At 35.7% G+C, this 24,708-nt stretch overlaps 1 protein-coding gene across 1 annotated transcript in view; it reads left to right on the top strand.

Annotated features, from left to right (window-relative positions):
* The window catches only part of LOC137396771 (uncharacterized), a 28,525-nt gene extending 5,075 nt beyond the window's left edge, over positions 1 to 23,450 (top strand). Inside the window, exons 2-7 of the mRNA XM_068083082.1 lie at positions 3,841 to 3,985; positions 5,636 to 5,782; positions 9,431 to 9,559; positions 10,196 to 10,310; positions 16,635 to 16,824; positions 23,038 to 23,450. Of these exons, the coding sequence (XP_067939183.1) occupies positions 3,843 to 3,985; positions 5,636 to 5,782; positions 9,431 to 9,559; positions 10,196 to 10,310; positions 16,635 to 16,796 (696 nt within the window). The 5' untranslated portion in view covers positions 3,841 to 3,842 and the 3' untranslated portion in view covers positions 16,797 to 16,824; positions 23,038 to 23,450. The remainder of the gene's footprint in view (positions 1 to 3,840; positions 3,986 to 5,635; positions 5,783 to 9,430; positions 9,560 to 10,195; positions 10,311 to 16,634; positions 16,825 to 23,037) is intronic.
* The last annotated feature ends 1,258 nt before the right edge of the window (positions 23,451 to 24,708 follow it).

Genomic DNA, 24,708 nt, shown 5'->3' with positions numbered 1-24,708 from the left:
CACCCTCAGGTGATATGCGGTGTCCCTTAAACTCTATGCTACGAGGACTAAACACACATTTTTCCTTGTCGCGGGTCATATCTGCTTTCTTATTGCGGGCAAGAACTTCAAGCAACATTTAGTCATGCTCAGGCTGTGTTTTCCCAACTGCAACTATGTTATCAGCCAAGTTTGCTACACCTGTGATGCCCTAGATAATATTTGAAACCGCACGCTGATAGATTTCAGGAGCAACGTTTATACCAAATATTCTCTTGTATCCAACAGGGATCGCTAAACATATTATGAAAATGTTTACTTTTCCATAAACATAAATATTTTCCATAATTTTATGAAAATGGATATGGAAATTCTATTTTAGAAATATGGAAATCGTGTAGAAATGGAAATAATATAGAAATGAATTATGGAAATGTTATGGAAATGGAAATAATATGGAAATGAATTATTCAAATGTTATGGAAATGGAAGTAAATTATGGAAATGGAAATAATATGGAAATGAATTAAGGAAATGTTATGGAAATGGAAATAATATGGAAATTATTTGGAAATGGAAATAATATAGAACTGAGTTATGAAAATGTTACCGAAATGGAAATTACGACATACACGTAAACCCTGGTATCTATATAGCCCTACATGAGTGGTGAATGCTGTTATGTCTCAGGATTCTGAGCTCAATACAAACTGGTGAAAGCCTAGCCTTAAATCTAATTTTGATGAAAAATGGACCCCATTAATATCCCTCAACAACTCGTCCAGGTACTGGGTAGTGACGTCTGATATTAGCAGCATTTGCTCTTTGCATATCTATGCACAGCCTTATTTTATCATTTGCTTTATAGGCGATTACCACGGGGCTAACCCAGCTAGTAGGGCTGTCTACTTTTTCAATAATGTTGTAGGCTACAAGCTCACTTAAATGCTTTTCCAACTTTTTCATAATGGCAACTGCGATTCTACAATATGATTGAGCTATTGGCAACACGTCCTCTCTAATTGACAACTTGATTTTGTGATCAGCTTTACTTATTGAGCCTGAGAAGAGTTTAGGAAACTTCACACTGTACTCACCGGATGCCAGATTTGTAAAGTTTACAAGATTTAGTGCCTATACAGTTTCAATACTAAGGAGAGGTTCTGCATTGCTTGCTATGACAACAAATCGTACATCATTCATTATCTGATCATGTAATTGAACCTCTGCCCAAAACTGGCTCAAAACCTTCATGGGTGATGGCGATGTGTATGCATAAATATCGGGTCTATACCACCTACATTCGATGTTGCTCTTTTTAACCCAACTTTGTGAGTTGTAGCAATATGAAAAGAAAATGAAACGTCAGAGTCTGGGCCATTTCACTACAATTTGAACCACATCGTCTTGTTCACCTAACAACACAGTATTTGCTCGCCTAGCTTTAAACTTGCTCATCGATTTAAAATGATGTCTTCCCTTGCACTTGTAACATTGTTTTCCAAATGTTGGACATTCTGTAGGCTTGTAACTGGTGCCACATTTTCTGCAAAAATTATCTTTGCGCAAACTTAATTCTTTTACTTGCAAGTTCAGCTACATCATTACCAGTTTCATACCCTGAACAGGTCCCACTGCATCGTTAGTGCTGTTTACATTGCCACTGTCGGAATTATCAAAACTGGTCCTATTTATACCCCTGGACACATAAAATGATATAATGTATATGTATAAAGCGTCAAAATGTATATGTATACTTAACTGTTCAATGATCAAGAGCAGCTTGGTTCGTCATCATCGTCATTGTAATATTCCCTATGCTTGCGATAACATATGCACCTCGTTTATCACAGTGAAACTTTGTATTTGTGTAACCAACACAGCACAAGTATATTCTCACTGACTGCCAAAACTATAAGTCAACTACATCCGAAGACTTATCAGACAACTGGCCTTCTGCTCATGCAGGCAGTAAAACAGTATCTAATTGGTCAGTGTGATATGGTGCCATCTGTCACATATGCAGACAGTAAGAGTACACATGATATATGTGCTATAAACAGCCATTCTTGTAAAAGTGCACATAACCTATGTGGCACATTACAGTACGATGTAATTCTACATGTCTATATAATATTACAGCCAGTCTGGACAGATTTACAAGTGTGACTGATAGATGGACGAGTCCACTGATTTTGTTGAGATCAAGGCGGAAGAAAGCATTGTAAACAACTTGAGATTAAATTCATGATCAAGCAGTGTGTAAATAGCAACACAATAGTTTTGAAAACTAGCATAAAAGCTTTTGTAGTGTATGTTTGAACAAGCAGTACAAGTATGCATAATATGGGTATGTATGAATAAGGTAGTAGGCCCTATGTGTGAATAATTTGTGTGTTTATTGGGTAAAATATGTAAGTATAAGAGGTTGTCTCGCCTAAATTTTTGATCACTTTAAAGGTTTTTTTTATATATATTTTTATGAAAATATATACAGGCATAACTCTAACTTCTCGGGACTGAACTAAAGTGTTTGAGTTATCAGAGCACTGTCACAAGTCCAAGTATTTATTAGTAGATAAATGTACATATACAAACTATATATAAATCAAATGCATAGATTAAAAGGATTCTACTGTAAAGTTTGAAAAAAAATTCATCAGACAGTATAGAGACTTTTCTATTACTTGAGATTGGTTTGTTGTTTTAGGTGATGTGATTGTCAGTACGTTTTCAGATTAAAATTGGCAAAGCTTGATCGCTGTTGAAATGTCCAGAAGAAAAGACCTCTTTTTCATTTGAGAGTTTGAACCAAGATCAATTTTGCCGATTTTTCTTTAAGTTTATTCGAAGGTTAGCTCATTTTTCCTTGCTTTCGGACAGCCATCGCTAAGCGGATGCTTGGTAAAATTGGATTTTTTGCAAACCTTCAGAAAAGTCGTTAACAAAAATATTTGCCGATGATGGTAATAACGATGTCTAAGAACTACTAAAAGTTGAGGTTTATTTCTATGGCTTGGAATAAATTGATATTCTAAAGTGATAACAACTGTTACAGTAGCCGTTGGGCAAAAACTGTTGAGTTAACCAAGTTGACGTCGAGTTATCTAAAGCAATTTATCATTGCGTAGAAATGGAACAAACAAAACCGTTCGTGTTAACCATGTGTTCTAGCTCTCCGAGGGCAAGTTATCCGAGTTTGACTGTATATTAAGTATGTGAATAAAAACGTGAAATTCGAGCAAAGAGCTCAATTCTAAAATCACCAAGTTAACATCAGTAAAACAGACTATAAATTTGAATAATATATATCATAACTTCATATGCATATATGACTATATATACTTCATATAAATGAAGTATATATTTGTATGCTTCAGACAAGTTCTGATTACACATAGGGACTCAGCTTTTCCATACATAGCCCTACTGGAGTGCTCATTTTGCCTGATTAATTTTCACCGGTGGTGCAGGCTTCCTACATATACATGTATTGTCTTTTATGCTAAATTTGCGAAAGTCAAACAAGATTTTTGTTCAAAAGATACATCAACCTTTTCCATTAGTACATTATTTTCCTCTCAAGTTTTTCTTCATTGTATACATCATTTTGGATACCGCTACCACCCATGCAGTTACGAGGTATAGAACACAGCCCAGTTGCGATATAGGCCTTCAAAGTATCTAAAATGCATTATTATTTTGAGCATTTGCTGTTTTATGAAATTTGCACAAGGTCATGCATGCATTGCATTATTTTAAACCCTATTCAAGGAATGAGTTCAATCTTGAGGATTCTTTAGCTCATTTATTTCAACTCTGAGATGGTTTTTCACATTTTTCTGATTTTTGTGTTGCCAGATATGGATCAGAAATTGTTTACACTGCTGCATACTGTGGGATGCATCCTCCTATTGGTCTTCGCTTTTCTCATCATTTGTCCCGTCGCTATAGTATTGAGGAATTTTTCGGGTCATTGCATCATTGGAGCTTCAGTAGAGTCAATGTAAGTTAATGCTCATTTCGATATCATGCTGTAAGTTGTTTTAAATTGGAACATTATATCAGTTTTATTTTTCTAATGATTTCCTGAATGAAAGTGTTTTGCTACAGTATATTGAAAATTGACTATATTTTTATTATTATTCAACAAGACAAGCTCAAGTTGTATTTGCTCTTTGGAGTTTTTGTGACCATGCTTGAAATGAAAGTGTTCAAACATTAAAACAAAACTTTCAGCTTTCACAAATGAATATTTGATAAGTTTTTTGCTTCAGGCGTAAAACTAGTTGTCACACCACCTAATATATCAAGATGGCTATCACAGTTTTGCATTTATTTTAGTTGCTTTCAAATAAGATAGAGGTAATAGGATTTATTAGTAGCCTAAGACGTGACAATTTTAATAACTTGGTACAGTCACAACGCTTTTGTACTTGGCAGTAAAGTGTCCAGTGTCTTGCGTTTTTCCTAGTCAAGTAAATAGTCAAGGTTTTGCAGTCATTGTTTACTTCTGTCACTGCGTATGTGCAAGCACCTTGCTTGGTTATAAATAGATTTGCCAGGTAATTACGCGCAATTGATTTAAAGTTGTCACCCTCTTATATAGTTTCGTGAATTTCTCACTCTGTGCTCCTATTGAAACTTGTGTAGAAATATATACCTCGAGCTTAGGTGTGTATGACCCTGTGTAATCTCATGGGGAGACAATTTGTGTAATGAATTGTGTAATGAAGACCTGAGCCATCTAGTGTCGAAGGAATCTGACTAGGTATGAATAATACTCTGATGATGTGAATGTGTGTTATTTATGCATTTCCTCTTGCTTGGCCTTCAAGTTGACGCCCTTTATTTATTTAATAAATTCTAATCACTTCTATTGTTAGTTCTATTGTTAGTTCTATTGTTAGTTCTATTGTTAGTATTTCCCTATATGTTTCAATATCTGAATTAAAGTTGCAGTGATGTCATTTTTAGTCTTTCAGTCAACTGGATATCAGTGGGTATAGTTAATTGTCGAGTTTCAAATTGATTCTGTTGTGACTTTCGCTTTGTATGCCAAAACTTCGTACTAACCTGCTAGATTCTTTCTTTGGCCAAAGAAAATAATTTCTATTTCAATTAGCTGCATGTGCTGTAAGAATGCTTCATATGACGATGCTAAATATCTTATGTAAAGGCTTAGTAAATATTTTTTATCAATAAAATAAAGCTTTTGTTTTTCATTTTATTGTATACACTCAATCTTACCTATAGACTCAGTATGATGGAGATCCCATGATGAGTGAGTGATATATATGAGTGAGGATTATGCGGGGTATTTTACTCTCACGCCAAAACTGGTTTAAATTAGTTTATAGTTTTCTTTCCGTGTCTTGCTTTCGATTTTTATTAGGGATTCTCAATTTGTTTATGCAAATTTAATGCTTTACATTAGATTTTTTAAATTATAATAATTTAATAATGGTAATAACCATGTCAAAATGAATTTTTTTAATTTACTTCGCTTCTTGAAAAATTCAAATAGGTCAAGATTTTTTTTTATTTTCTTCATCACCAGATAGATACATTAGGTTTTACATATTTCTCCAAGCTACATAATTTTATATCTCCTATCAGGGGTGCATCGCATAATCCAGAGACCTTGTTATTGTAGAACGGTGACCAACCTGACAGTTGTTCAAGATAATGTGTCAGCTCATAGCAAGTGTACGTATCCAGAGTTTATGGGATTCGCAGTGCTTTTCTTCAGCGTTGTATACATCGTCTGGAACACAATTCTCATTGTAAATTCATGGCAGAGGTATGCTTACTTCTTGGCACTAATCATGCTCTTTTTATGCCAGAGATTATCGTTGCTACACAAAGTGTACTGTGAGATAAAGGAGTTTTTGAAATGTTATGATTTAGCAGGCGCTGAATGCAATGAGTGCATTACAAGGCGCTATATGTAACCATTTCAACATTTCAAATTATTGGACTTGCAGTATATCATTATTTGTACACAGGTAAATATGCTAGTTTAGATGATATACATACCAGTAGTCATGGTAGAGTATTGCCCACAGCTAGACGGTATATTTGCCAGTATTCTTAAGTCGCGTATATTTATTTCTCAAAGTTTGTGTGTCTGTGTGTTTATCTAGCCATAGCTATTAAAATCTTGGAATAACGAATCCATATTGCAGAATATTTGATCTTGGACGCTCCTGTTCACCATTTCAATTCCTTACCAATTTAGCCACAGGAGCTTAATGGATTCATTAGGCGACATACAGTCAAACATGGATAACTCAAACTTTACGGGACCGAGCGAAAGTGTTCGAGTTATCAGCGCGTTCCAGTTATCAGAGCACTGTCACAAGTCCATGTATTTATTAGTAGATAAATGTACATAAACAAACAATAATATAAATCACGAGCATAAATGGCTTGTTTCAAATTAAATGCTTCTAATGTAAAGTTTAAAAAAAATTTATGAAAAAGTATAGATTTTTCTATCACTTGAGATAGGTTTGTTGTTTGAGGTGATGTTATTGCCAGAACGTTTTTTAGATTAAAATTTGCAAAACTTGATGGCTGTTGAAATGCTCAGAAGAAAAGACATATTTTTCTTTGGAGCGTTTTAACTAAGATCACTTTTGCCGACTTCCTTGAAGTTTATGCGAAGGTTACCTCAGTTTTCCTTGCTTCCGAAAAGCCATTGCTAAGTGGGTGTTTGGTAAAAATCAAATTTCACCAAACTTTTAGAAAAGTCGTTGACAAAAGTATTTTGCCGATGATGGTAATAACGACGCCTATGAACTACGAAAAGTTGAGGTTTACCTCTATGACTTGGAATAAAGTGATTTTCTAAAGCGATAACAACCGTTTCGGTAGCCGTTGGGCAAAAACTGTCCAAGTTAACAGAGTTGAGGTCGAGTTATCTAAAGCAATTTATCATTACGTGGGAACGGACCAAAAGAACCATTCGAGTTAACCATGTGTTTGAGCTATCCGAGGGCGAATTATCCATGTTTGACTGTATGTTGTTATATGGATGCAAACACGATGCCGCTCTCCGTTATGACATCATGCATGGCGTACGGTATGGAGAGCAGTAGTGTAATGTTATGCATGCTCAAGCGTGAGAGCAAGTAGTTAGCTCTTATTAGTAAGCTTAATCAGATTAGCCATCAGCAATGTGCTAGGCTAATAGCAAGTGGAAGGCAACTAGATTATCTCTCATTGTTTGTAAGCTGATTTTTAATACCCGGGCAATGCCGGGTTCTTGCTAGTCATTTAGTATTTCTGGTGATATACTTCCTAGTAAACATATGTAAGGTGTAATGTTGTATCTAAGATCAGTGGTCCCTAACCTCTTTTGACCTGTACCGGTCAACGCTGTACAATTTTATTGTGGACCCGGTAGTTGAAATAATAATAGTGAATGTAAATCCTTTTTCTACTCATATCAAACTTGATTACCACATTGCTCCAACAAAACATTGTAAGATTTACAGTTTTATAATTATACTAATGCCCGGCATTCTTTGGGAATCAAAATCAGCTTATAAACAATGAGAAGTAATGTACTTGCCTACCGCTTGCTATCAATGTGGCACATTGTCAATGGCTAATTTGAGTAAGTTTACTAATAACAGCAAACTACTTGCTCTCACAATTGAGCATGCATAAAGTTATGCTACCGCTCTCCATGACGTTGCGTCGTAACTGAGAGCAGTAGCGTATTTTGCATACATTGAAAGACATTTATCGTCTCATAATTCTATCAAACGCGTTGGCTTAATTGGGAAGGGGTTATACATGTGAACAGGAGGGTCCGAGATAAGGTATAGGTGTATAGGTGGATTTTTCATTCTAAGGTTTTAATAGCTATAGCCGGACATACACACATACAGACACACAAGCTTTGAGTGTTATATAAATTTAGTTTATATTATGGAGGTTTTACATTATATGAACTGTAAAGTATATGTCAATTGCCTAAAATGCTCTAAGATCTTTCAAAACACACGCCTATGGTCTCGCCAAAATAACTAGACTCAACATTTTTATTTTAAAGACTAAACAGTAACTGTAGTAATAATACATGTGGTTTGTTTTGACAAGTTTGTTACTTTTATCAATTTCACTCTTTTTATGGTTCATAATAACGGTAATTTTACAAAAAGTTAAAGGGATCGCTTACCTTCTATGTCCATCTTTTCATTTTTAGACAGCGTTGTCTACTCTGCAAAGGAATAATATTGCAAAATATTTTATGTACCTAAAAGTAAAACAAAAAAATGGCTTTGCTATTCGTATTGGGAACGGGTGTCAGACTGACCGACCGTCGCCAGGGTTTGAGGTTAGTATGAAAGATAGCTTTCGACGAAACCTAAACGCGTGAAATCAAGTTTGGTATATCGACACTCAGATGCCTACGCCAATTATATATCCCCTTTAGTATTTATGAATAATTGTTCAGCTACTTATTCTATGTGTTTTGTCGACACACTTGACGATCTCTGACAGTCTCTAATAGCAAACTAGATTGGTAAGGTATTAGTACATATAGAGAGAGCCCTTTACATACGTTTTTTCGTTCTAGACAATAGATAAAACTAATAACTAATTAATTCTTGAGCGGCCCTGTACTGATTGATCTACGCACCGGTACCGGTCCGCCACCCGGTTGTTGGGGACCACTATCTAAGATGATATGCACACTAGTAGCCATAGGTATAGTATCACGCTATCATTTCAATGCTAACAATGTAAACACAGGTGAAGTGTAATGTTACAACTTAGGTGATATACGTACTAGTAATCGTAGGTCGAGTATCGTGTTATAGCTTAGCTGATACACATACCAGATATCATAAATACGTTTGCCATAGTTTTTGTAATAGTCAATTCATCTCAGTATACATAGCATACATTGGTATTCACATTAGTTGAAAACTGCGCCAACTTTGACCAATGAAATTCCATCATAGCTGAATATGCTGATTGATTGGTCTGAGGTACCTGCTTGCACCCTTCAAACACCTAATTTGCTGTCACTTTTATAGTTTTTTATACAACACTTTTCTGCGGTTATAATTTCCTGTAGTTCCGGCCAGATCTTTACAATAGCTTAATGCAGCTGAACAATTTTTCATGAATGCTGCAGGCAGATCGTTCAATAGGTAAACATTCACTTTAATCATACCCCAATGGACTTTCAAACGCTGTTTGTTCACTCTTTGTTCGTGGTACATATATTGGATTCCAATATCTGTACCACAGAGCTCTAGAGAGGAAAATGGTGGCCTACAAGAGAGCCAAAATGAGAGAAGGGAATTAAGTGGCTATCAGTTAGTACCCGGATTTATAGGCTGCCAGCGTGTTTAATGGAGTTGGTGATACATTCTCTGGATAACTCTATATCTGTTCATTTGAACATATGTTATTTGTTGTTTTACAGTCCAGGGAAGGAAACATTCATCGGAGGCATTGCTGCCGCTATTATTTCTTTCATGCTGCTTGTCTCGAGTTGCATCATGTCTTCTGGTATCGCTAGATTCTGTGGTGAGCTCGAAGATTTTGGAAGAAGGTTAGTCTGGCATTAATCAGATGTCAACAAAATCTCCTTTGGCAAAAATTTAATCTTTGCCAGACAAATCTATCGTTCTATCGTTTTCAAGTTGCACCCGTATATATTTGGGATCGACTGACGGGAACTCGAGAACATTGCTTGCTTTTATGCCTTTTCGTTGAAGGGTTGTAAAAGGATCAAATGTAGAAAATGAAACAAATTAATTTCAACTGTCAATGTTTCACTGCAGTAAAACCTCTGAGTTGGGTTTTACTGCTCTATCTTCCCTTTCACTTATTTTGCAAGAATGATGTAATGGTTTTACGATCAAACGTAGGCATTTTGGGCTTTTATTTGTGGTATACATAAGTTTTAATTTGAGTTTCACTTGTTTTTTGCCAATGAAATGACACCATTTAGATTGATAGAGACATGTTCATTTTAATTACAGCTGTTTAATTAATTGATCATTTTACTGACATGTGAAGGTCGTACTTATATAAATGTGAACCATTTTGATTGCTCATCACATCAATACAAATCGGCCCTATGTTATCTTAGACGTGACTTTTAGGGTTTAAATCCGAGGAAGTTTTTGCTCAGCATTTTCATTAATAGATACTTGTGCACGGCTAATGTGATTGTGTTTGATAGCTGTGAGGAGGTCAATAATCAGCCCACAAAGTGGATGAGCTATCTAAACAAGGATGGACAGATGGTTGCATACACCACCTCGAAAAACTTCTACTCCCTTCTCAGGATCACTGAGGTTTGTCAGATTTTTAGTTCAATGCTTCTACAATGCCCTGAGATTGGTTCACACTATATTGCTGCATTTCGGCGTTGATGCCACAATACTTCAGTGATCGTTGATGATAACAAACGATGTTCACAGTATCACAAATCCATTTGTGTTTACATCAGGAAACAATCTGTGACATAGTGTTATCCTTTTTTAACTTTTCATGAGGCAAGCTCTTTGTTTTCGCGTGGTTGAATCACATACTAGAAATTCTTCGGTCATACAGCCCATGACCTGATAATGGAATAAGTGATAATGGAAAAAAAGAAATGCCAGTGCTGGTTGTTGAAAAAGTAGTTGTCAGCAGGAATTGGCAGAGTATAGTGTAAATGAAAGTTGTTCAAGATAACATAAAATGAATTTCGATTACAATTTTGGCGAACGTTTTGAATAATTTAATGAAACCTTCGGTAATCGGACAATAAACATAGGCTAATAAACTGTGTACCACAATTTCGTACCTGTAAATCGGTCTACGCCTCAAACGGTCTACGTTTATTACAGAAACCTTCGGATAAATTCGATTACAAGTAAACAATGCTATAGACTGGTGAAATGAGCACGTTTTTCTTGTGAAATGCGCACTGCTAAATTGGCGTATCGTAGGCTGGTCTTAACTTTTATTAAACCAAGCTTTTCAAGCGTTTTGTGGTGATTTTTGGCCGAATTCATCTGTCTATTTATGTATAATCCGATCAGATGGGTTATAGTTTTAAGATATTGCAGTAACCTTTCAAAGACTTGGTAGCATGTTTAAATAGTTTTATATATGTTTTGTATCGTTACTATACTTTAAAGACTACAAAAAATGGTTAAATTTGTTGATACAAGGATTTCGATACAAGGGTTTCCTTTGACACAAGGGTTTACGACGTTTTTGGTGAATAATTTTTGTAAGTTGTGTGCACTTGCATTTATCGTAAAAACTCTCATACTTTGCTATGCTCGTTTGGTTGTGGTACTAGTCTCGCGGCAACTATCATAGACGGAAATGAATAAATCCCGCTATCCGCGACTGCGAATTACGATCGCCAAAATGGTTCACATTGTACAGGCTGTGGTTGATGCTCGGCGAAATATTAGCAAAATTCATTTTACGGTTCATGTAGTCGAAGATGAACGCTGAAAAGAAAACGCCATCCTTCGGGGCTACAGTATGAACCAGCCTTCAGATGCATGATATTGTGATATAAGTGCTTGTAACATGAAATTATGTTGCATTTGTGCTGACTCTTCTGCAGGATGCTCTTGTTTGATTTTTATAGATTTCACGTCCTATCCTAACAATATACCCCTGTTTCTACAAGTTGCGAAAGTCTCTACAGCCTCCTTAACTTGCTCATTTTAGAGTGAAACCTGTGAACTTTCATGTCGCCCGCGGAACATCTTTTTTATGAAATTTCTGTACTTTATGTTAGTGCACTGTTTGTTGGGTAAACATTGTAATCTGCAGCCCCTTTTCTGTTTGTTTATTGTAAGACTGATGATGCTGTACAGTCTATAGCTGTCGTTTATCTTCTGCGCCTTTCCTCATACACCTCTGTAGTTACCCATTGTACCCTCATGAATGTACTCAAATGGTTTCTCTATAAATACTAAAATAAATTGGTTTCCCATATAAATACTTAATACAGCGAAAAAAAACTTTTATTCGAATGCCTTGGCGCTCTATTTTTTGACCCTTTCTTCCTAGTGGCACTTTTTTTAAGTGTCATTCAAATAAAAAGTGGTGTATGTTTCAAAAAACTTGCCAAAATTTTGGGAAGATAAATTTAACTATTTCAGGGCAAAGCGACAGTTGCTTGTATTTTGCACTCTCTTTTGGGTGGAGAGACATTGACCTGTTTGAATGCAAGAGTTCTGCTGTAACTGGCCTACAACTTGTAGATCTTTAAAGGTTGACTTGCAAGAAAATTCACATTACAGTTATTTGGTATCAAAAGGGTCACCATGTCTTACTCTGCTGTGTTGTAGGTGCCAAATATGTGGGATTGTGATTACAAGCTCTTAAAAATGGACAGTTAATCGCAGTCATCACAAAAAACTCCGTAGTTTAAAATCTCTTTATTTGGCTGACGTACTCCAACAGCTTGGTTATTGTTTTGACACGTGATATTATCACATGAAATTGAAGGCCACAAAAGGCTCAATATGAAACGTCTCGTGGCACTAGTTTATGACAAATACTTCAGGTTCTCCCGAAAAGCCTGTATCAAATCTAAATGCTAGCTACTTCACAGTATCGTTTCAGCCTAGTCTAATCGTGTAGTCGTAATCTGACCATGTGACCCATATGTTCTGCCAAATTGCGCGAACAGTTTCTGCAGCATTTTTCGACTATCGCAGGGGACCAACAGGCTCCTCATGTTCCTCAGCGAATGGTATGCACTCCTTCGAGCTAAGATTAAAACATTAAACATGCTTTCACGGTCAGTTTTGAGATATCATTGCTCAAATGACAGTTTTACTATTATGATGAAATAGACGCGAAAGGACAATAGACATGGTTGTATTGAATACGTGAAGTATATTTGTGAAAACATTTCAGCGAATGAGGTTGCATGAAAGTGTAAACAGAAGCCATCTTGTTCAACTATGTCTCGCTTGAGCCGTTTTGGAAATGGGTTCCAATCTACGGCTTTCTCGCAATGGCTGCGGTTAACTGTTCGTTTTCAGCTTTTAAGAGCTTGTAATCACATTTCCACATATTTGGCACCTTCAACACAGCAGAGTAAGACATAGTCAATCTTTTGATACCAAATAACTGTAATGTGAATTTTGTTGCAAGTCAACCTTTAAATAAATGTGCATTGGGATGCCGAGGAACATTTCGAACAGTTGATTTCTGTTGCTTGCAGATAACCTACAATGATCTCATAGCCTGCGCTGCAACTTTTTAGAGCTTTCAATTTTTATCTCAATCTAACTACTGAATTTATAGTTATATTTTATAACTGTATTTAACAGTGTTTGCATAAAAGCCCATTGATAAACATTAATGTTTGCTACAATTTCAGGCCAAAACTAGCTTTGTGCGTCCAATAGAAAAGCAGTTATGAGTGTTGATCTATTGTGAGCAGAGTTTGGATAACTACAAGGATGCTATCAAAAAATACGCTATAAAACTGGAAATTTAAAAAGTTTTATAATAATAATCTATCAAATGTTACAAATATATAATCATGAGCGAGTAACATGAACAAACCAACTCTATGTTAAAAACAAAAATTAACATTTTTGAAACGAACATATTTGCATTGTTTGTTCAGTCTTTTGCATTCCGATTGTTTCTCTTGTCAGGAACCATTTCATCACCTTCCTCTCGTTGTTCAATAGTTTCCACAATGTCTGCTGACCTCAACTCTCCATCTGTACCACTGAACTAGTCAATATTAGCGTCCAAACAATTATTTCATAGCAAAACCTTTACGCTTTGCTGTTTAAACAACTTTTCACTAAAATAATAAAAAATCGCAAGATTTGGTCTCAACATTCCATAGTAGTTACTAAATGTAGAAAACGGACTTAGACTCAGAAACAACAAAAGTATTGTTATCGATGTAACCAAGCCATCATTTGTACCATTTTGTGGTCACTTTTCAACAGATCACTTGCTATTCTGGTTTCGTAAAGAATGAGAATGTCATATAGTTGCGTTCAAATAGAAGTGACGTTTAAGTAAAGGGTGGCATTCTATTTTTCAACTTTTCTCCTTTACTGTTGGTCAAATAGAGGTGGCGTTCAAATACAATTTTTACGGTATTGCTGATTGATTCTCTAGAAGTGGTTCATTCTGTCTTCTACGTTCCAGTTATCTCTTCTTTCGCATTGTACTTCACGCACCGGTCGCACATTCCTTGATTATACACTCGATACTCGTTCGCTCTGTACAGTGGACCCCCGCCATATGATAATAATTCGTTCTGGCATTGGCATCATAAGGTGCCAACATAGTATTTGTCAAATGCAAACACCCTCTGGTGAAAAAATCTATATACGCTTTTCTGTACATATTAAAAATTAACAATAATATATTAACTTATATTATTAACCTACGTTAATTTTGTTGTAATTAGTGGTCATGAACTGTAATAAAATTTTAATTACTAAATATAATTTTCTTACTATTTTTTAATCAATGCGAGGACCCAAGATTAACAAATTGTAATAAGTACTATTATCCTTGTATAGTGCACTAGCTAACTTGACACCAAGACCGCTGGTATTCCAATGACACAATAATAGGTGTGACATAACGAATGACGTAGCGAATGGCTAACCACTAGGTAAGAAACACAGAGACGGCAATTCATGAGACAGCAATTGTACACAGAATGAGTAATAGTATTACATGCAGTAGCAAGAGTAAATGATATAGGCTTATAAAATAATACATGCACGCATAGGTTACCATATATACATAGACTACACAATTGAAAGTAATGAGTTGTTAGTCTTGGGTCCTTATGGATAAGTATGTATAATGAATTAAATTTATGGTAAATATTATATTGCATGGTAACTGAACAATAACTTAGATTAAATTCCACTTACTTTTTACTAATTTTCATTTCACTCGCACCTTCCAAGCTTTAACAATACACCAAGAATGCTGAACTAAGAGAGAGTGCGAGCATCATATCTCTTTCAGGCGTTGTGGTAAGGATCTCGCCAAATAACATATCGAGATCTTCATGATTTCGACGTATTCAGCACACTGACCGCCATATTGGAATTTTGATAGAAAAATTTTGTTAACATGTTGTGTGGCAAAAGAATGGCGTAACCTGGGTACGAAAACAACTTCATGGTCTACATCATAAGGCAAAAAAAGCTTGAAAAAGGAATGCCGTAACCTGGGGTGCACTATTGTTTTACATCCAATGGTCATACACTGCCAGCTTATAAATCTCAAGGTTGAACATTCTATGCCCGTAACATCTATTGTTGTAAATTACATTTTATGATGGCACCCTCAGTATTTGTACACTCCATAGTTGCACAGTCGATGGTCATACACCGCCATCTCAAACACTACGCTTGAACATTTTATTTTTGAACATTCTGTCCTCTATGTTCAATGTTGGAACAATCTATGATTCTCGACAATTTGGTATTGACTTTTGTGGTTTTACTTGCTATCATGGTCTACTGGTTATTGTTGTTAAAAACTTAGCTGTGTAATATATTATTTTCTTTATTTATTGGCCATTCACCATCTTTCTTCGCTGATGCCTTCATCCGCTCATGGCATACTCTACAACAGGGGTCGGCAACCTTTGATACCAAAGAGCAATTTGAACCCTATTTTCTCGAACAAACTCAATGGGAGCTGCAAATACTTTTTGACATCTAATATGAGGAAAAAGCACATTTATTAAAAAGAAAAATATACATGTACATACACTTAGTAGTGCTTTGACTACTCTTGTGAAGTTGGGCTATAAAGATAATATGATATATTGCTTTTTCTTAACTTACCTTTACATGTTGTATAAACAACTTATGTGTGTAGCTTATAAAATCTACAATGTGCTACAGAGAAAATTAAATTTTATTTGTAATGACTGACCTTGTCGATTTGTGTCAGTATTGCTGGGCAATTTGTCCAACAATCGGAAGATTTGAAACTTTTATTAAATATATCTAAATGAGCTCATAATCCAATGATATTTGGTAAAACCCTGGTTAAAAAGGTCCAACAATACACAGCAAATGTCACCAAATATATAAAAAGAATGTGTTTCACAGTTCTTCAAGCTAAAAACATAAAAATCTGTATGATAAATTTTAAAAACTTTTAAAAGTCTTTACTGTGACATTATTTCCATCGAGCAAACGCTCATCATCGTGTTAGGACTCAAATAATCTGCAAAATTATTATTAGTATCATATAATTTTTCGTGTGCATCCCAATAGTCTATGACATGAAAAAACGAGTCATATCAGTTGTTTTATGATATCGTCTTACCAAAATTGTTACTGCAACGAAGGAAGTAGATAAAGATATTTGAAATTGGCTGAAAATGTAAGTAAAATTTCTTGTCTAGCCCCCTGTGCAAGAATTAATTGGATTGGTTTATGCTGTTACTTTGGAAAAGAATTTGTTAATAGAGCCATGTGGATGCTGGTATTCCAGCAGGGTTCAAAGGGTCATTTTTTTTTCCCAGCCACCCAGAGCTGGGGTGTACGAATGAAAGAGCTGCATACAACTTCGGAGCCGCAAGTTGCTGACCCCTGCTCTACAAGGACACTGTAGTTGTTTTAATACCCATGATGTTATTACTGTAGGCTGGTTCGTGGTTGGCTTTTTTCACCATGTTGCTGGTGATGATCGTGCATATAATCAAGCTGAAAACAACTCCTAGCGGTATGGAGTTCATGCAAAGCTTACAGCCCGAGTCGGCAAGAATCATCGGCTCTGATACCCCTAAACGATACGACCAGATCTGAACACGGATTATTGCGCTTCCAGTTATTGGTGAGTCATCTTAACATAAAATTGCCTAATGTTCTAGAATTTTCTAGAACTGTTAAACGCTAGTTTTTGGTTAAACATCGTTCTTTCCTAATTTCTATAAGTTTCCATTGTTCCCGAGTGTGTTGCATCCGATTTGGGACATTTTCATCACTGTATCTTAAAGAGTTTGACTATTCATTCTAGTCTTCAATTAAATGACAACTAGATCAATGTTTTCAAAGCAAACCATGCGTGCGCTTTACAGTCGTTTCACGTGCGATCGCATTTTTCGCCCGCTCGCATAACAAATCATAACATAACATTTATCTAAGATAAACTTTTTAAAATTTGTGTGAGAAAGATCTTTCATGATTTTAAAATTTGTGATTTCTGTCACTGTTACCTCCATTCATTTGGCAGCTATGGTTACATTTAATGAAAAGCAATTACTTATATCATTTTTGTAGATTATTTTTCTGCACACGAGTGAAATATGTTTCAAGTAATAAAATTGATTTGTCCAAATGTTCAGCACTCACCACACAGTTATAAGTTTCAGCTAACAACCTCCTAAGAACACTTCCAGTTCACTCTGGCCAGACATTATAGACATTATGCAATAATTTGAAGGGTAGTTGGAAATATTGTAGCATGTCTTTTTCAAGTCCACCTTATCACCCACTTTCCTGTCATACGATGTGATGGCTACAATAATTGATACCGTTTGTTCTTATTCCTCTGAGTACTCCGCAGTGAGTGTGAATGATCTCATTACCCATAAAGCTATGTTTTTCATATCATCGATTTTTGATTAAAAAGCTATGAATATGTCGGATTCGTTTGAGTGATTGTCTCATTTTAGATATATACATGTATACATCTTTATGTAGTAGATATGATGAGATATATATATATACATATCTAAATATATCATATATTTATAACTATATATACCTACAAAGATAAATCTAAATATATATATTTCTTTTGTTCTATATTTAGATATATTATTTAGATATTATTAGAGATTATTAACATATATATTATTTATATATATGTAATATATATGTAATACATATGTAATATATATGTAATATATATATAGCTTTACTAATATAACAATACATTGTTATATTAGTAAAGTTATTTCAGGGACTCTGCCTATGCTAAATATTTTTTGTACTTCAATTCAATGTTTCAAGATTTTTCATGGTTTGTGTCCTCGTTTTTTACATGACAGTTACAGGTTCTTAACTCATTTCAACTTACGTGATATGAACAAATTGCATACAATCACTAACAATCATTTTGAAAATGTCATTGCCAGCTGCTTTAACAATCTTCCACCAAATATCTGTTTTCTTAGCAGAGAAAGGCTGTTTAAACACTATTTGTCAGACTATTTATTCAATTTTAATGGCTAACTGTTGCTTTTTTCCCTTTTTTTGTTTTACTATTGTTGTATGGCCTAATTTGAAAAACATTTCTATTTGTGAAATGAAATTATTGCCAATAAAGTACTTTATATATATATATATATATATATATATTGTAAGGGATTGTAGCAGTGGATTAATCGTAGTCTATGAGTTGTCGAGTAGCTTGTACAGGGTACAGCATACGAATAGTCTTGGTTCATCTGGGAAAAAAATCTGAACTCTTATTTCGCCGTTTATCGATGACAATGCTGATAACGAGGTCAAAACCATAAGGCATGCCCAGCATTGTTTGTCTCCCGAATCTGTGGTTTCTAGCCTCAAAGCTCTCATTTGGTTTGTTCGAACCACTGTTAAGGCATTACCACATGTAACGAATAATAAAGGAAATGATAATAAATAACGAATAATTCGTTACTTTCGGGTGGATTTTATTTGTTGTTTAATTTTGTTCATTTCGTGAATTCGGTCAGATTGAAGGAATAATTCGTTATGTGTGGCCAGGCCTTTAACTTTATATTGATAACCTGTTATGTGTGGCCTTTAACTTTATGATGATAACCTGTTATGTGTGGCCAGGCCTTTAACTTTATGATGATAACCTGTTATGTGTGGCCAGGCCTTTAACTTTATGAAGATAACCTGTTATGTGTGGCCGGGCCTTTAACTTTATGATGATAACCTGTTATGTGTGGCCAGGCCTTTAACTTTATGATGATAACCTGTTATGTGTGGCCGGGCCTTTAACTTTATGATGATAACCTGTTATGTGTGGCCAGGCCTTTAACTTTATGATGATAACCTGTTATGCGTGGCCAGGCCTTTAACTTTATGATGATAACCTGTTATGTGTGGCCAGGCCTTTAACTTTATGATGATAACCTGTTATGTGTGGCCAGGCCTTTAACTTTATGATGATAACCTGTTATGTGTGGCCAGGCCTTTAACTTTATGATGATAACCTGTTATGTGTGGCCAGGCCTTTAACTTTATGATGATAACCTGTTATGTGGGCAGAAGTTTGCTGTCAAAAGGATAAGGCAAATTATTCGGTCAGCTAGTAATTATCCGGTCAAGTGCGCCAGCTTCATTTCTGGTTTGGAGTTGAGGGTCAATTTTCATGGGTATCTGTTTTTTCTGTGTTCTTTAGTTTTATCCGGATATTCCAGGTCTCCGTGTTTTCATACAACAACCTTTAGATGGCCCTTTTTTCAGTCTGTCGATAAGGAACTCGGTGACATTTCTATTGAACTTGGTTAGTAGAATGGCTTTTAACATACTGGGTTAGACAAGCGCTGACCAACTGCGTTAAAATGTGACACGCGGAGTTGTTTCGTCGTACATATAACTGTGCAAGACTCAATGATTCCTTATTGTATTTTTTCATTTTCAATAAATGAGAAAACGACACTAAAAGTACATAAATTGTTTTGAATACTCTAAGATATTGTAAATTTACTATACTGTAATATTGCGTAAATATGGTTTTATACATTAGTTCTTCTGCATGCTTCTTATATGTGTTGAGAGTGCTCAAGTCAGTTAAATATTTCTAACGTGAAAAATTTACATGTCTTTGCTTGAAGTTCTATTCTCACGTATAACAGGCATTCAAGAATGTGTTTTAATTTTCTAAAACTAAATTCCAAGACTGGCACACCAAATTGCTAGCTTTATTCGTTTACTAAATGGGCTGCCCAGGTTTGATGACTAGGGGTCAAGTTTATCCAGCCTCATACCTATTTATAGAGGTTAGCAAGAAGGAAGTCATAGTAATAAGGCTTTAGTTTGCTCTACTTTTTATGGTGTCTTTGCTTCTATGATATTCACTATTTACAATTGTAAGTTGAGGTGGTCTACTGTTGAGATTATTATGTATCTAGATTAGTACTTTTAGAAGATATTATTACAACCAAGTTTTTATCAGCAGTACTTTTGACCTCAAAAATAGAGATTCAGTTGAATAACGCCCCTCTAATATCAAGGGTTTTTGAGCAATGAAACACAACTTTTCCTGGTTGGAAGTTGCTTTCTCTTCTGTAATATTCAGCCTGCACTGAACATTATGCAATACTAGTGAGCTTGCAGTATGCGCGTTGTGAGATATCGTTGTGTATAATAAGTATGTCTACAATTATTCCGCGGTACAGCAAGGTGGTTGATTAGTGCAGCTGGTAGTGTGCCTGGCTGCCAAGCTGAATATTAGTTTGATTCATGTGTGATACAATTTTCCTGCCCATTATACGCGGCGTCAGATGGACGGACACAACTCTTATTATAGTAAAGATTTTTTGTTAATCATAAAATATTTGATCATTTCCAAAAAAAACATTGATGCAAATTTGGCAAGGTGCCAGCTACATTTCTTAGTAATATCAATGATGAAATATGTATAAAGGGAATTTACCTATTGGAGCATTTTTATACGGACCATATTGTCTATTAGACGGAACTACGACTAGCGCTGTCAGTCTAAGCTAAATTTAGTAAGTGCTTCAGTTGGTTTGTTGGACTCCTTCAAACAGTCTAGTATTTTAAAGTACTTTTTAGCAAAGTAACATTTTCAAAGGAGGCAAATTTGCTGTTACTAGATAGTGAATAATCATCACAGATATGGAAATGCTTCGTCAGAAGGTTGTCGTCACGCTGAAAACAGTCACAATTCGGAAGTTGTGTTCCATGACTTTCTGTAGTTCTTTGATCGGTGATTTTTGAAGATCATTTGATTGTAGCGCTGAGTTTAGAATTGCTTTGCAGTCGTACTAGAAACAAGGAAAATGGCATCACTCAAGAAATATTTAAATGTTCTATTCCGTTACTATCCAATTTTGCTCACTGACAATATTTCCGCTCTGTGAAGGATTTGTGACACTGCAGTCATGGGATCGATTGCTGCTTTGGCGGAAGTGCAATTGAACGACATAATATGCGTCAATCTTTGATACCTTTAAAAACTAAACCTGATGAAGAACTTTGATTTGAATTGCAACGATCGATCCTTCTAGTTGTTGAGTGTTTTAGCCAAAGTATCAATTTGTGATTTTAGTAACTGCAGGCAGTATAACATGGCAACCCACAGACTATCACTATGTTTCCATGATGAGCATAATTCGCAAATTTGAGCCGATCCGCAAGCTATCCTTGTCATGGAAACTGGCATGAACCTGCAAGCTAAGCAAGTTTTGCGACCCGAAAAATTTTATCGAATCCATCGTGTTTGGGAATCATGGAAATGGCACTTGGGAATCATGCGGATTAGATTATCATTATCATGTCTATTATAAACATGTTCACGCTTCAGTTGTTTTTATTTTCGCAGTCCCCGATGCCCAACATTCTGCTTTGCCCAACATTCTGCTTAGCGGGACAAGACTGTGCAGCTATTTATAGAGTCATTAATTAGGCTAATACTTTACCTATGGGGTCAAGCGCTGGCATTAAACCATAACTGCCACGAACAACTTTTATCGTATTTTCTAGGTAAAACAGACATGCTGATTCCGATTTTGTAATCAAAATAAAGATTAGGCCACTAACCTTCAGAGTAATAAAGGATTTTTTATAGCGTTTTAATATCGGTCTCGAAAACAACACGATCGATCGGCATAACAAGCTCCGCCCATAAATACTTGACGTAACCTAGCTTTTTAGGAACAGAAGTTATGTAGAGATGTTTAGACCGATTTAGAATAATAGAGATAAGTGTTTTAAAATCTATTAATATCTAAATCCAGCTTTAAAAATAATATCAGCCTTTTCTGAAAGGTAGATAAGCTATCTAGCATTGCATATTTAAAAAGCGCGATAACAACGCTAGCTCGTGATAAAACCGCGCTTTTTGAGCTAATTTTTCTCGGCGTCCAGCCCATTTAAACGTCATGTAACAAGCTGCGAGCAATTTTAAATAGTTTATATCCCTTTCATAAAAAACTGAGATTATTTTACAGGCTGGATTTAGATAATAATGGGTTTTAAGACACCCATCTCTATTATTCTAAATCGGACTAAACTTTCCTAACTTCCGTTTCTGAAAAAGCTAGGTTTCGTCACATATTTATGGGCGGAGCTTGTAATGCCGATTGTGTTGTTTTCGAAACGGAAATTGAAACGCTTTAAAAAAGCCTAAATGACTTTGAAGGTTAGTAGACTAATCTTTATTTTGAGTACAAAATCGGAATCAGCGTGTCTGATTTACCTAGTAAATACAATAAAAGTTGTTCGTGACAGTTATGGTTTAAATACGCATGGCAAGTGTTCATTGAAACGCTTGATTGCAAAGTACAGCCTGGTTCCCATATACGTCGCAAAGCACCAGCGACAGCACACGTGCTATTAGCAATGAAATGGGAACGTATGGAACCGCCGGTAGTTGCCGGCGGCACCGCAATAGTTTAACGCTGTTCAAATTTCGCAAACGGCCGCAGGCAGAACCTTCCCAAAATGCACGGTACCGGTAAAGGTCACCATTATAGGACCGGCAGGGCGGAGCGAACATTTTATTTGATTACGCAATTATGTATAAGGTATTATTAACGATGTGGCTTTTATGTGAACAGATCCCGCCGTGCATAGTTTTGCTGTACATGTTACCGCCGGAGTCTTGCAATCGATATGGGAACCAGGCTTAACTCAACTTGAGAATTACTCGAATCATGCGAATTATGTGAGTCATGGGAACACAATGAATCAGCGTCATGACAAGCGCAAACATGCTCAATCATGGCTAAAACACTTTTGAATAGACTTGGAGATGTTAGGCAATCTTCCTCTGTGATTAATTTTACCTTTATTTTTGTAGGATCCTATTGCTGCCACTCCACCTTTGATAAGGATTGCAAGTGGAGTCATTTGCTCGATCACAGAGTTCATTTTCATTGTTCTCTAGAAATGACTTGCTTCTATGTTATGTTTATATGTGTTCGTATATGTTATTTTTCATTTATATTTATACATTTTTGTAAAAGTTTCTCGTACACATGCTAGCCTTTTTTTATTACGGAGATCTGCATATTTACAGCTTTAGACAGCTTGATAGCTTTTTGCAAACAGATATATTTTACAAATGTCGCTGTAGTAACCTGATCATATGATTTTCCAAAGTGGCAGTCATCTAATCTGCTAACCGCTTCTCTTGCCCTGTGATTAACAAAACAGTAGAGAAAGTTGCAATTTAACATAATTGACTCCCTGAATAAATGTTACTTTTTGTTATCGATTCTCATTTTATTGTTGGATTTCGCATTAGTAAATCGGTAATAATTTACTTGTACCAACGCTTTTAAGGTGTTTACACTGATAGAACCTTAGAACAAGTAAAACTTGGTAAGCCTACACTTTTTAACTTGTTAACACTTTAATTTATCAACTGTTCACACTTTAAAATATGCATTCCCTTCCCAAGCGAAGAGAATATCTGTGAGCTCTTTAGTTTCCAATCACACACCTCTGACAGTTTTATAAGAATTATTGTGGTTTTTGCCTTTGTTGGTTGTACATGTAGGGACCATTGATTGTGGCTTAGCGCCTGTGTGGCAATCCTTCAGAAAAGGCCATGGCATGAGATCTTATCAAATATTTTGATGTTTTTAGTCTACCGAAATCAAGCACTGATCTAAGCTAAAATGTTTTTGAGATTCCGTGGTGTGACCACATTGAAGAAATAATTACTGCTGATTATTGGGCTAAAAGGGGTGAATAGTGGATAACTCCAAGCTCAAAAACAGGTCTAATTTTAAACAACCAGTTGCATACGCCATTCTGCAATATGCTAATATGCTTAGTTCATGTTTCATCACATACCCTTCTAGGGTATGCACTGGGAATGTGAAGGTGACCTTGCTAATTATCACTAGCTAATATGAGCAAGGCCTGCTTCGTTCCCAGCCAAATCTCTAAATGCTGGTGCACAATATATTGTGGTATGTCAGTCATCATACCATAATACAAGTGGGTGATCAATTGAAATAAAATTGTTCACATAATACCAAACCCTTCAACATTTAAACCAGTGAACGCTTTGTGACATTCTCATTAGGCATTGCAGTTGCTAAGATGATAGATCCTGGTAGCAGATACTATCACAAATAGAATATAATAGTTAATGTAATATATAATGTAATATAGGTTAATCAATTCATGACAGCCAATCACTACTGTCAAATTGGTCTGCTGACTGTCGCGGATGCTTGGCGAATTCTCAGGAAAGTTTCACAGCTGTAATGTTCCCCAACATACAGGAACTGCAGGACCTCGGTGATGTCATTGGTTGATGGTATACTGTTGTTAAATAAGCACTGAGAGGACAACTCTGATACAGTGTGCACTAGCCTCAACACGGAGTGCTGTAGGATCGCATAACAGAGATTACATTTTAACATTCGCTTTCCCACCCCCCCCCCATCAAGCATCAACTTAAAAGTGGCAGCGTGTATTAAACGATAATTGTTATATTTTAATACATAATGTTATA

Source organism: Watersipora subatra, chromosome 5, assembly GCF_963576615.1.
Source record: "Watersipora subatra chromosome 5, tzWatSuba1.1, whole genome shotgun sequence".
Lineage (NCBI taxonomy): Eukaryota > Metazoa > Bryozoa > Gymnolaemata > Cheilostomatida > Watersiporidae > Watersipora > Watersipora subatra.
The sequence above is the reverse complement of the archived record's forward strand: the minus strand, read 5'-3'. Positions and strand labels throughout refer to the sequence as shown.